The following is a 12,907-nucleotide window of genomic DNA, read 5'->3' on the forward strand; positions in this document are numbered from 1 at the left end:
CGTGAGCGCGCGACACGGTCTGCTTCACGAGGCGTTCGCGATCTCCCGCATCGTCGCCGGACGGCCGATTGACACAGATCTCAAGTCCCGTGGGAAGACGTCGTTTACAAAGCTTACACAGCCCTCCGCGCGCGATTATCGGACGATGCTATCATCACCGACTGACTGGCGCGATGTTTGACATTGCCATATAGTCTGTGTCGGCTAACTTAGCGCCGCCGCTCCGCGAGAGAGCGACGCACGTGCGCGCTAACTCTTGAAATTCTCTCGCGAGAATTTCTTTTCTCCTCGGAATGCACCAGAGACTCGTTTCTTTTTCTTTGAGAAGATGGAAGCTCTGTTCTCTTTCCGCGTGGCGTGTGCGTAATTTAACGAATCGATCTTGCACTCGACAGTCTTAGAGACGCGTATATAAATTCAAAACGCAAGACGATAAGACGATCAGTTTAATGTATTTCATGATTAGTATCACTCTGTTCTAAAAACGACACCTCTCAAACAAGAGCATCGAAGACGAAATGAATCGAAATTGGCTTTCGTTATTAATATAGTTGTAACAATAAACGTGAAAAATTACATTGCACGTCGATACTTGCGTCACTATCGCGCACTATTGTTTTCGTTTTTGTTTTTGTTTCGTTTTGTTTTTACAGAAGTGGAAGAATCTCTATGACGATACTTTGTTACAGTTTCTCGCAGTGAGAGAGAGAGAGAGAGAGAGATATCGCTATGAAATTAGAATGGTAATTCAATCGCTTTTGTTTTCACACGCATAAACTTAAAATGAAATCCTCCAAATCCTGTCTGTTCGATTATCGAGACAAGAGAAAAAAAAAAAAATTATTGAAGAGTTTTACATCTGCGGGGTATCGAGAAATCTACGATATTGTCAATCGTGTGTGTACAAAATAGCTCGTGACTAGAGAAAATTATTACATATACAAATGTCCTATCAACGTGTGACGCGATAATGCTAGTTTTGTTTGTTTTTTTTTTTTTTTTTTTGTTGTTCATCGTTAGAATGCGCTACTTCGATTCGATGATTTGGACGATTTTCTTTTTATTTCGACGAGAGAAGCAACGTATCAATGGAGCGGGGAATTCTCCGTGGACTTCTTCGTGCCGTCGCAATGTCCCGCGATCAATTTCTGTCCGGTCGTTGTAAATCGCAATTGCACCGGTGAGTCTTCTCGCGGAGTAACACCGTCCAAGTTCCAATTGCCGAAGTGCTCCTCGAGCAAGTCTTCCAGCCTCTTCGACAGCACCTCGATCTTCCTTGTTCGCTCATCATCGTGCTGTTCACAATTTTCTGAGATTTGAATTTCGATCCGAGCACGAATAAAAAGAATTAAAAAAAAAAATAATAAAACTTTTTTTCCCTCTAAGACTAATTTCTTTTTTTATTTATTTTTTTATTCTCTAAACCGCGACTTGTCTTACGAAGCAATTTGTCGTGAGACAAGAGAGAGATAAAAAGAGAATATTGTAAGAGATGAAAACTTTTTTAAGACTGCGATCGCAAACCTGGTGACACAATCTCGCGTTGTGAATAATTCGACGAAAATCTATCACAGCTTGTTCGACCTTGTGATAAATTCGGTTCTTCAGCTTGTACTCGACGATTTCGAGAAACATCGGGTTTTTAACAAGCTTGCAGTAATCCTCCGTCTGCAAAAAAAGGAACGTTTTCAGCAAATGTTTCTAATCAAAAAATATCTACACGTGTAAAGACATCTGTATTATTTTTTTAATTTTTTTTTTATATTCACACAATTCGGAAACTAACTATTTCCGCGGATGGACGCTCCTTGTTTTCGCGCGACAGCGGGTAGCGGAAGATCTTCGCTTCGTCCATCTGCCAGACGGTCTGATGAATCGTTTCGAGTTTGCTGAGCGCCAGAGGACTGAGACTCTGTTTTTTTCTCGAACTGTACCACACCGACCAGCCGCGATCACCCGATTTACCGGCGCATTTGCTCTCCGCTGCTTCCAGATCCTTCTTTTTCCCATGGGTTTTGGTGGCCGTTTTCAACGTCACGCTATTGGGTCGGACACCGCTGCTGATTTTCGCGGACGGTCCCTCATCCACTTGAACGTCGCTGCCGTCCGTGATTCTCGCCGCTTTTCTGTCGGTCGATTTTCTTGACTTTTGCAGAAGTTGATACGAGTATTCGGAGTCCTTTCTCGGATTCTTGCGACCGGGAATCGGCATCACGGTGGCCATCGACAAACCGGTTGTGTACTTACAGGACTCCTTTCTGTCGCTGTGCGTATTGTTCGACTTCACGGATCTTCGCACCGTTTCGGAGTACGTGGCTCTTCCGACGTACCTTTCCGATTCCTTGGTCGGCGTTTCGCCGCCGCTTTTCGCGAACAAATTCGAGACGCGCTTGCGAGACAAAATCGCCGGGTATTCGCTGTCGACGATTGTCGTGGTAGAAGTTCTCGTATCTTCGTCCGTAATCAGCGACGACGCGAGCCGATCCGGTTTCACGTCGGCGGTCTCCGAACTGTTCGAAGATTCCGAGCTCCGTCCGTCCGCGTCGTCCTTGCATCGTTTGCTGACGACGCTCGCATTATTGAGAGTTCTGATTAGCCAGGAGTCCGTTTTCACGTTGGTCCTGATACTGAGAGCTGTTGAACATGCTTTTTAGAAAAGGATTGTTTTTTTTTGCTTATTACTAGATATCACCTGTAAAAAGATCGCGGAGACGATTAAAGTTCTGATCATCTAAACGTCAAAGTTTGTTTTCCGAGAAAATTTATCTTGCGAGAAAAAAAACTGATTGTTTCGATTGAAATTTAGCGCTTCTCTGATCTTTATCGTTTGTCAGTTCTTATAAGCGAGACGATGTAACATTTTACAGTTCCGATAAAAAATTTTTACATTCCGATAAATTTTAATTTTGCAAATTATCATCATTTATTGTGTGGACTAAAAATTAAACAGATTTTTACCGTTTTCATCCTCGCGCGACTGGGACATCGATATGACGCTCGTGCTGGGCGACAATCTGCTCGTGGATCCCGAGTCGTCCTCCGAGGCTTCGTAGGACGTGGCGCAGTCGACGTTCTCGTGCTTGATCGAATCGTCTTGCAACGTCGTCGGTAACGTTTTATTAACGTTCTCGATCTTGTCGTCTTTCTCGGCGCTGTCGCTGCAATTGATCGTCTTGGACGTCTTATTGACGCAGTCCTTCACGTTAAGAGCTTCCAAGAGTATTTCGGCTGAGGCGCACGCCGCTTTCCAGGTCACGTCTTGACGAGTGTCTTGCGATTCCACGCGTTTCAAGATTCTAGGCGAGTTCTCGAGATTGAACATTGGCGTAGGCAACTGCGAGGCTGGCGGGAACGAGGTTTTTATCAGCGTGGCGTTGCCGATGTTCGTGATCGGTTCGTTGTGCGACAAAGGCGTCAATGACGCGGGTATCGGTATGTTCTTTCCCTTATTGCCGCACGTACTGTGATAATTGTTACGGGACGTCGCGTTATTATCCGATCGACGATTCGGTCTTCTCTGATGGCGCTTCTTCGGCACGTTGTAGCTTCCCGGCTTCATGTACACCCGCACGTCCTCGGAACTGTCGTACTCTTCCGGTATCTGCTGCTGCTGCTGCGTCTGAAAACGATTGCCGACGAAATTGTCGGCGACCCACGGCGTGCTCTGGATGTTCGGCAGATTTTGCAGCGCTTGAAACTGACGATTCGCGTCGATCTGTTTGGACACGCCCAAACTCGAATACTTCGGCACATCCTGCTGGATAAACAGTCGCGGCGCCGAGTTATCGTTCATTATCGGCTCGTCGAAGGTAGGCACGACGGTCGCTGGAAGCTGGGTGTTTCGCATGCTGGCAAACCAGGCCGACAGATTGGCCGCCATTTCCTCGGACTCCTTGTCGAACGTTCTCGGCTCTATCTGACTGAGCAGAGTCACCTTATTTCTCGGCACAGCCGGCAGTTCCACGTGATCGATCGTGTGCGGTCTGTAAATTGTCGAATTCGCGCTCTTGGCGCTCCCGCACGTTTGCTCGCAATTTCGTTTGCTCCTCGAGTTGACGTCGGCAGTCGGATAGGAAACCGAAGGCGAATAACCGGATCTTCCGTACGTCAGAACTCCCGGATTGGACGCGGAATAAGAAGACTCCGGATTACCGGACAGAGGAAACGTGAAGGACAAACAGTTTTCCGCATACAGTCCGCTGTAATTGACAGGAGTGTTCACCGCTGAATGTTGAAGTCGAATGGACTCCGTGTTATTCAACGCGGAAGATGAAAGCTTATTTTCCGACGTGTAGTTGTGTCTTCTGTCCTTCGTCGCGTCCGCGTTGCTTTCCATCACTTTGTTTCTCAGCTGACAAAACTCGGCGTTGAGCGATTTGTGAGTCGAATCCACTTTCCTGAACGAGGACGCGTCTTTCGTGCGAAGTTTACTGCCTGTCAGACCGCCTACGTCAGTGTGACACGTGGATACGTTCGGCACGGACTTCGTGGTGTTAATCGCGGACGACAGGTTCTCCGTGATCGTCCACTTGCTTCGTAATTTGCTTTCCTGCTGACCGGAGTTGTATTGAAAATTACGCAAACTACTCGTCGATAGCGGCGCCGAAGTCGCACCCCGCGCATTTTCCTGAGCAGACGATTTCCCAACCGCGTTTTGCTGAGAACTAAACGACGGCAACTGGAAGAAGAGATCGCAGTTCGTATAGAGCGACACGTCGCCCGGAAATGAGGACGATTCGCAGGTTGCGTTGCGCTTCTGATCCGTCGCCTCGGTGTTTTCTCCGAATTTCTGGAAGGTCTTCACTATTTGCTTCAGTAATTCGCACGTGTTCTCTTCCCACGTGTGAAAGCACACGATCAATTCGGGATCCAGTCTGTCCAGCAAATTGGGAAAATGTTGCTTGTTCAGGTAATTGTCGAGGCTGAGCCATCCGTTGCTGATGCGCAGAAGAGCGTTCACGAGATCACTCGTGAAAACCTGATCGCCCGCGAAAACCGGAATGCAGGTCGAAGACTTTGTGATCGCTGTCCTCGTGGCGGATGACAAACACGTTAACCAACTTCGCTTGGAGTCCGCGTGCGTTCCGTCGCAAGCAAGCAACGTCTCAGCCTCCGTGCATCCCCAGTACGCTGTCTTTCGAATCAGTTCTGGATATTGCGATCTGTCGATGCACGAACTGTCGGTCTGGACGCCTATCGACATCCCGTTTTCGTATTCGGGACACAAATCGGTGAACCAACTACTCGTCTTGTTGCTGGGCATGTTGTCACCCGCGCCGCTAAATAAAGGCGCTGTGTCGGTTTTGTTGGCGGGTTTCGATTCCTCCTTACCTAAATCGTTCGAGGACGTGGTATTGCACAAAGCGGAAACCATTTTTTCTGCCTCGATGGTGAAATCGAAGCTGGCCGAGGATTCGTCGGAATAATGTTCTTCGTCGATCTTCGTGGGTACCGAAACAGGTTTTTGCAATACACAGTCGGTCGACTCGGTAATCTTGTTGTTGCCCGCGATTAGCGCGTCGTACGAATTTTTGGAGGACGCCTCGATCTGAGACGGCCAATCGTTGGAATTTTCCAAGTTGTTACTGATCGGAGCAATTCGGGACTCGCAGACGCTCGATATCTTGTTCACGTTCTGCTTGAACGGCAACATTTCCAACGTGGGCAACGGCGCGGATTTGTCCGTACACGTTGAACCGACGACAAAATTAACGGGCGTATTCGAGAAGAGCGGCGAGGACTGCGTCGGGAACTGATTGTTGCTGCTGAAGGTTGTCAGGTTGGTGTAAGGCGCGAGGTTGGAGAGCGGAAAGGACGAGTTGGCGTTGACGGTCTGTAGGCTGCAGGTGTTCGTGGCTGAGATATTGTAGTAGGAAGCTTGCATCGGTAGTTGTTGCTGCTGCTGAGCGTTTTGCCGATCCTGAACGAAACAGAAGCTCTGCACGTCCGGCGACTTGAAAGATTGCGGCAACATGTGCGTGATCCCGGAACTATTGTTGTAGTGCTCGCTGGGCAATGGTCCAGCATGAGCGAACGTGGAAGAGGCTACTAAGAAGGACGTGGCTGACGGTGAGATCGACGGGGCGACGCTGGAAGACGGTTGTTGATCAAAGAACCTCATGGGTTTCGAGTTGTACGAAAGCTGTTGTTGCTGCTGCTGCTGTTGGCAATATTGCTGATTGCGAGACAGCTTGTTCTTGGAATGCCATCGATTATTTTTACCTAAATTCGCGCATCAAATGTCTATTCATCGCTCGTTAATCACATAACAATAAGCGATTTTTGTGCACACACACACACACACACACATACATATAGTACTTGTAGTTGATATTGTATCGTTCACTTTGAGCAACTTTTGTCGTTTGAAGAAAGAAAAAACAGAAAATTGATTGACAGAAAAAAAGAACATTGTGATTTTTATAAGAAATTAGATGATCTCAACTAGACTGCGCGTGCAACGCGCGTAGTTTGTAGTTTATCATACCTTGGTGATAATGCAGAGGAACGGAATTCGGTAAAGCGAGATGAGGCTGAACGCTCGGATAAACACAGGAAGAATGAAGCGCTGTTCCACATGGCTGAAGAGTCATCATTAGGTTACTGATAGGGGCGTATAGCATTTGTTGCTGCTGCTGCTGATGGCAAACGGACGTTGTTGACGGAGCTGGAATCGGAGATGGTCGGGAATGATGTAAGAATGATGATCGATTTGATCGCGCGGCCGTCGGACGCATGATCTGTTTGATCCTCCGGATCAAAACTGTGAATTCTCCGACGTCTCTTTGAGTCGATGTTAGCAGCTTCTGTTAAACGACAAAATCCGTCATTGTGTTGCGCGACACCGCAACGTTTAAAATTACTAATCTCGCCGTATATTGCGAGATATTTTTATAAATTATTTAAACGTTAGATGCGGTTACGTTTTTTTTCGGAGATATGTCAGATTATTAACGTTATTTTATTATCAATGCGCGTGCGATATTATTCGATATTTCGTCGGTATGTGTAATCTTATTTACTTGTTTGAGGCCATAATGCCGCCGTAATGATACGTATCGCAAGCGAAATGCATCGCACGTTAAATGTAACAGAATTAAAATAACGTTATTTAAAAAAAAAAAAAATTCCTATTTGATCTTATAGTGATAGTCGTTTATCTAAGCCGGATGAATGTGGCCGCTATATATCAGCTGCGCTGAATGGAATTCATCTAACTTCCTCTTCTATTCCTCGCTCTATTATCGATTTTGTGAAAGTGCGGTCACACGCAGACCGAAATGCAACGTAACGGCGCGGTGCGAAGAAAGACACGGTGTTACAATTTAATTTTTGCATGCGAGACGCACGTGTGATCACGTGACCGCGATCCTAACGCCATCTCTTGGGAAAAAAACCAGCACTTAGTAAAATTGATTTGTTGGTATTGTCGTAAAGCATCGGAAGCGAATCTGCGGCGAGATAACCTAACCTAACCTCATGTGTAACGTAGGGTTTTGTATACGCGTATGAAAGCGCACATAATTTCGACCTGTTTGATATTTCGCGTACCCGTGCAACTGCGATTTGTTCTTTCTTTTTATTTGCAGCGAACGACGATGTAGATTCGATATTCTGCATCGTGGCACAATATAGATTTTACATTTGTAACCTTATGCCTCAGTGTTTGTTTTTTTGATTGTATACAAGATTATTAAAAAATGTCGATCGAAATCGAATCTGCCGAGTAAGTAAAATTGTTCTAACTTATGGTTGTGTAGTTTGATAATTAATGAATTGTAAAATACACTAATTTTTTTCTAATTGTAAACACATCGATCGTATTTGTATTCCAGTGTGATTCGGTTGATACAACAGTATCTTAAGGAATCAAATCTCGTGAAGACGCTGCAAACCTTACAGGTATTTTTTGTTTGCGATATTTCTTGATGTGTATGTAGTTTCTAATTAGATTAGTAATTAATCTTTTTTGAAAACAGGAAGAAACAGGTGTGTCGCTGAACACTGTTGACAGCGTAGATGGTTTTGTAGCTGACATAAACAATGGCCACTGGGACACGGTTTTAAAAGCAATACAATCACTCAAACTGCCTGACAAAAAACTTATAGACTTGTACGAACAGGTTGTTCTAGAATTAATTGAATTGAGAGAATTAGGTGCGGCGCGTTCGTTATTGAGACAGACTGATCCTATGATTATGATGAAGCAGCAAGAACCTGAGAGATACATTCACTTAGGTATAAATATAACATGAGTTTCTTTTACTATAATTATTTTTTATTATGTGCTATATTGTTCCTAATTATTTTACAAGATTTTTCTCACACTCCAACAAACAATATTTTACAGAAAATCTTCTTGCACGTTCGTATTTTGATCCACGTGAAGCTTATCCTGATGGAAGCACCAAGGAAAAGCGAAGAGCTTATATAGCAACGGCTCTTGCTGGCGAAGTGTCAGTCGTACCTTCCAGTAGATTGCTCGCTTTGTTGGGACAAGCTCTGAAATGGCAACAGCATCAGGGTCTACTGCCGCCTGGCACCACGATAGATCTGTTCAGAGGAAAAGCGGCGGTGCGCGATCAGGAAGACGAGAAATATCCGACGCAGTTATCGAAGCAAATTAAATTCGGCCAAAAATCGCACGTGGAGTGCGCACGTTTTTCGCCCGATGGCCAATACCTGGTGACCGGTTCGGTGGACGGTTTCATTGAGGTGTGGAACTTTACGACTGGTAAAATCAGAAAGGACTTGAAGTACCAAGCGCAAGACAATTTTATGATGATGGAGCAAGCGGTGCTTTCCATGGCGTTCAGTCGCGACAGCGAAATGCTCGCGGGTGGCGGTCAGGACGGCAAGATTAAAGTCTGGAAGGTGCAGAGCGGACAGTGTCTGAGAAGATTCGAAAAAGCGCATACAAAAGGAGTGACTTGCCTGCAGTTCAGCAGGGATAACAGTCAGATTTTATCGGCCTCGTTTGACACCACCATAAGGTGAGAAACCACAGTTTATTCTATTATTTACTTTATTCGGCAAATGTTCATAATTTACATCAGCAATGTACACATGTTCTTCGCAGAATACACGGCCTCAAATCCGGCAAGACTCTCAAAGAATTCCGCGGCCACTCATCGTTCGTAAATGAGGTCGTTTTTTCTCCAGACGGTCATAATATTATCAGGTATTGTGACTTTGTAAATTTAAACCAAAAAGAGAGAAAAACACTTTTTTTCAATTTTGTGCATATATTAATATATTTCGTGCGTGTAAAATTTTTATTTCGCAGCGCGTCCTCGGATGGGACTGTTAAGATTTGGAGTTTAAAGACCACCGAGTGTATAGGCACGTACAAATCGTTGGGCGCCGCCGATCTTACGGTGAACAGCATACATCCCCTTCCTCGAAATCTGGAACACTTCGTCGTGTGCAATCGTTCGAACACAGTAGTGATCATGAACATGCAAGGTCAGATCGTGAGATCGTTCTCGAGCGGTAAACGAGAAGGCGGTGACTTTGTTTGCACGGTGGTGAGTCCGCGCGGCGAATTCATCTACTGCGTCGGTGAGGATCTCGTACTGTACTGCTTCTCCACGTCATCGGGAAAACTTGAGAGAACTCTCAACGTGAGTATTGTAACATTTCATCACAGTGTACGTTGAAGTAAAACAAAAAAAAAAACAAAATAAAACTCAATATTCACACTTTGATTTTAGATACACGAAAAAGATGTCATAGGTTTGGCGCATCATCCCCATCAAAATTTGCTGTGTTCTTACAGCGAGGATGGTTTGTTAAAGCTATGGAAACCTTAAATAAAAAAAAAAAAAAAAAAAAAAAAAAAAAAAAAAAAAAAACCAATTAAGAAATTTTCACTTCTTTTTTGGTTTATTACCAAAAATATCATGTACGTATTACTCCACTTATTCTTCCATTATGTATAAACATCGGACAATGATAAATATAAACGCATGCTGTGTACATTCATAATTTCGATCGCTCTCTCTCTTTCTACTCGATAAAAAAAAAAAAATCCAAAGCACCGAAACGTACATAAAAATTATGATTTTTCTCTGCGCGCTGAAATTACGAGTCTCTTTTCGATGTTTTCACGCCTTATTCCGGTTCTCGCTAACGAGGAAAGGCGTGATTTTTTTTTTTTTTTTTTTTTTTTTACGGAAAAATCGTCGATATTGCTGAAGCATTGGAACGTTAACGCGTTCTGCGCGAACAATAACAGACATTATTACGCCCGGCTGTATCTGATCGTGCGAACCTAATCGTTACACCGTCGCCGACGTGAGTTAGTCGGGGCAGGTAAATAGGATACGGGGTGGGTGGTTGTGTGATCCGGGACTCCCACTCCACCGTTCCGGGGCTAAGTGCACCTCTCTCCCCCTCGTGCCTATTTTCCTTGCGCGTCGTCACGTAGAACGCGGGGCCCCATCGTCGGCTCGCGCTTCGCCGTAATTGGGCCCCGAGCAAATAAGCAATCACTATATTTCGGCTCGGCAAATATTATAATAACAGACCGCCGGGGTTAACCGGGTTATCGGTCGTACGATCGGTGGCCGGCTCAGGCGTCTTAGACAGCGCCAAAACCAGCACCGACCTGCTGCTTCTTTTTGCGCGCGTCCGTTTTTACGGCTCACGGCCGCTTACCGAAAACGACCCCTTGTTAATATCTTCATAAAGCCCTATGTGCGAAAACGCATCCGGTCGAGGAACGGCGATCAATCAAACCGATGCCCCGATGCGTAGGACGTAGGTTTAATCGAGAGACGATTATGCGAAATACGTTTTGCTTGCGTAATCGATGTGATCGAAGGTGATTTCGAGGGTGTTTATTTGTTTACGTGAGTTGTTCTATCTACAGTTTTATTTATTATACAATAAAATAAAATTCTGTGATTTTTTTCTCGTAATTTTAGATATTCTCAAAAACTCGTTTAGAAGTTTAGAAAATGTTGATTCCTCCGAGATTTCAGTTGTGTGAAAAAAAAAAAATACTATTCGAGCGACAAGCATTTTTTGCCAACAAAGCGATACATTTTGTTTCGTATATATCTTTTCTGACGGTGAAACCTACCATTTACGTAGTAATTTCACGACGTAAGTGAGATCGGCAAGATTTCCTCACAAAGCCCTCGACGATCGCGTGAAAATTCACTGTCGGTCTTTTTGGCATGTAATCCACACACGTGAAAACAACAAATGGACCCGGAAAGCCGTTCCGCTTTCTTCTTTCGGTTCTGCTTAATGCGACTTTAATGCCATCGTAAGATTTTTCACTTTACTCCGGTGTATTTCCGGTGGTCTCGCCCGCAGTGGTAGTCGGACGAATTATCGGTTAGTTTCTTGGTCGCTCATCGCCGATTTTTCTTCCTTCTAGTTAACTCGAAACCGCTAGCTTCCTTTATGACAAGTTTCAACATTTACAAGTATCGTAACTTTTGAGTAAAAAAAAATTTTAATATTCTTTTATTTTGTTAAATTTTCGAATTTTAATTTTAAAATTACAAAAGAAAATCGAGGAAGTTCAGTGAATTGGACACTGCAATCGACCGATAATCGACGTCTCGTGATTGCACACGTGTGTGTGATCTGCCGCGCGGGAGGATGCACATTTCGAGATGATTAGACGCGACGCGGCGCATCGTGTGTCTGCCGGGACTGTTTTGTGTCCGGGATAGAACGCGCGTGTGATCACAAGTATTCATCGACCGTAAAGGATTGTTTCGAACGGTTCGAATTAACTGTACGCGCGGCCATCACACGCGCAAAACCAGATGCTACTCTTAGTTACAGGTACCGTTGCCGTCTCGTAATCGCTGTCAGACACCGACTTCGACGCACACGTGATCGCACACGTGAAAATAAATTTGTCATGTAACATGTCTTTTTCGACGAAAACACATTGTTTTATCGTTTGAGTGACGCGCGATTATACGTAAACGAAAATGCAAACGAAAGAGCGACAGTGGGGCGCAGGTGTCCCGTGAAAGGGCTTTTGGAAAGTCGGTGAATTCTCGGTGGAGGGAGGAACTACGAACGGTTGGTTGGCTTGCGAGGGAAGGAATTTCGCTCCACTAATTTCGCTTCTTCCGACGTGATATCGTACGAGTGCTTTCAAACCTTATCGAACCCGTTTGTTTTCGCAGAAGAGCGAAGCTCTTTTTTTATTTTCATCTCGCGTATACGAAGTCGCTTAGCGACTCTAGAGAATATATCGTAGGTATCGTGTGTCAAAAAAGCACGAAGACGAAACTCTTCTTAGAGAAGACGAAAGATAGAGATACTCGGGCGAGTATAGACTTCGATTATATCGGTCTGAAGATCGGCTTTTCCCTAGCTCTCATTTCCGTATTTCCGGAAGAACTCCCCCCAATATTTCGCGATCATAATTTGTTAATAATTGGACATTGCGCTTATGGGCCCGTGGTAAGAGGAAAGGGCCTCCTCTCTCGCTGGCCAACTGGCCCCAGGTGTGTGCACGGGGAGCGTGGCGGACGCGTGCTTCTCCCCTCTTTTTAACCTTCTTCGCTTGCAGCCGAACGCGCTTGATTCGACTCGCTCGCTTCTTTCTTCTTCTGCCTCTATCACTTCGCGATTATTCCCTCCTCTCCGCTTCGTCTCGCAAGCTCACTCCCAATCGCCGCCCAATTTGACGCGCGCGACATTCGCACGCGCAGATGTTGCTTCTCGTGAGAAATTTTGTAATGGAATACGACGCGGTCGTTTTTTTTTTTTCTCACGATTTGTAAGTCGATCTCGGAAAATTCGTGAACGAAGACGCCGCGAGAATCTTACACGTAGAATCAGAATAATGAGGAACATACAACCTATATTCTTGCACGAAGTAACTTAATGACAGATACGTTAATTATCGTACAAGGTGCAGGAGACCTCG

At 45.0% G+C, this 12,907-nt stretch overlaps 2 protein-coding genes across 5 annotated transcripts; one reads left to right on the plus strand and one right to left on the minus strand.

The window, feature by feature from the left end:
* Positions 1-222: 222 nt before the first annotated feature.
* Positions 223-7,295, minus strand: LOC109863832. Of its 3 annotated transcripts, none has more exons than XM_020444431.1 (6): positions 7,023-7,295; positions 6,488-6,667; positions 2,959-6,222; positions 1,787-2,646; positions 1,525-1,668; positions 223-1,295 (listed from the first exon to the last, which is right to left on the minus strand). In XM_020444431.1, the coding sequence occupies exons 2-6, from the start codon at positions 6,621-6,623 to the stop codon at positions 1,086-1,088; spliced, it is 4,614 nt and encodes a 1,537-aa protein (XP_020300020.1). In that variant the 5' UTR covers positions 6,624-6,667; positions 7,023-7,295; the 3' UTR covers positions 223-1,085. The 3 variants fall into 3 exon arrangements, with proteins under 3 accessions (XP_020300020.1, XP_020300019.1, XP_020300018.1); XM_020444430.1 differs by having other exon boundaries at positions 1,787-2,634; positions 6,488-6,806; XM_020444429.1 differs by having other exon boundaries at positions 6,488-6,806.
* Positions 7,296-7,441: 146 nt separating this feature from the next.
* Positions 7,442-9,959, plus strand: LOC109863807 (WD40 repeat-containing protein SMU1). Of its 2 annotated transcripts, XM_020444375.1 has the most exons (8): positions 7,442-7,488; positions 7,590-7,726; positions 7,836-7,902; positions 7,980-8,238; positions 8,351-8,993; positions 9,080-9,181; positions 9,287-9,623; positions 9,714-9,959. In XM_020444375.1, exons 2-8 carry the CDS (start codon positions 7,701-7,703, stop codon positions 9,810-9,812), a joined length of 1,533 nt encoding a protein of 510 aa, XP_020299964.1. In that variant the 5' UTR covers positions 7,442-7,488; positions 7,590-7,700; the 3' UTR covers positions 9,813-9,959. The 2 variants fall into 2 exon arrangements, with proteins under 2 accessions (XP_020299964.1, XP_020299963.1); XM_020444374.1 differs by having other exon boundaries at positions 7,442-7,726.
* The last annotated feature ends 2,948 nt before the right edge of the window (positions 9,960-12,907 follow it).

This window comes from Pseudomyrmex gracilis, unplaced genomic scaffold, assembly GCF_002006095.1.
Source record: "Pseudomyrmex gracilis isolate BER0280 unplaced genomic scaffold, ASM200609v1 scaffold_13, whole genome shotgun sequence".
NCBI lineage: Eukaryota > Metazoa > Arthropoda > Insecta > Hymenoptera > Formicidae > Pseudomyrmex > Pseudomyrmex gracilis.

Bases quoted from the DNA above. Each gene is read 5' to 3' on its own strand.
- LOC109863832 (XM_020444429.1), bottom strand. From the start codon at position 6,737: ATGCGTCCGACGGCCGCGCGATCAAATCGATCATCATTCTTACATCAT. The intron at 6,223-6,487 runs GTATGATAAACT...GCGCGAATTTAG, and splicing joins TCCTCTGCATTATCACCAAG to GTAAAAATAATCGATGGCAT. The intron at 2,647-2,958 runs GTAAAAATCTGT...TTTTCTAAAAAG, and splicing joins GTCGCGCGAGGATGAAAACG to CATGTTCAACAGCTCTCAGT.
- LOC109863807 (XM_020444374.1), top strand. From the start codon at position 7,701: ATGTCGATCGAAATCGAATCTGCCGA. The intron at 8,239-8,350 runs GTATAAATATAA...AATATTTTACAG, and splicing joins TGAGAGATACATTCACTTAG to AAAATCTTCTTGCACGTTCG. The intron at 9,624-9,713 runs GTGAGTATTGTA...CTTTGATTTTAG, and splicing joins AACTTGAGAGAACTCTCAAC to ATACACGAAAAAGATGTCAT.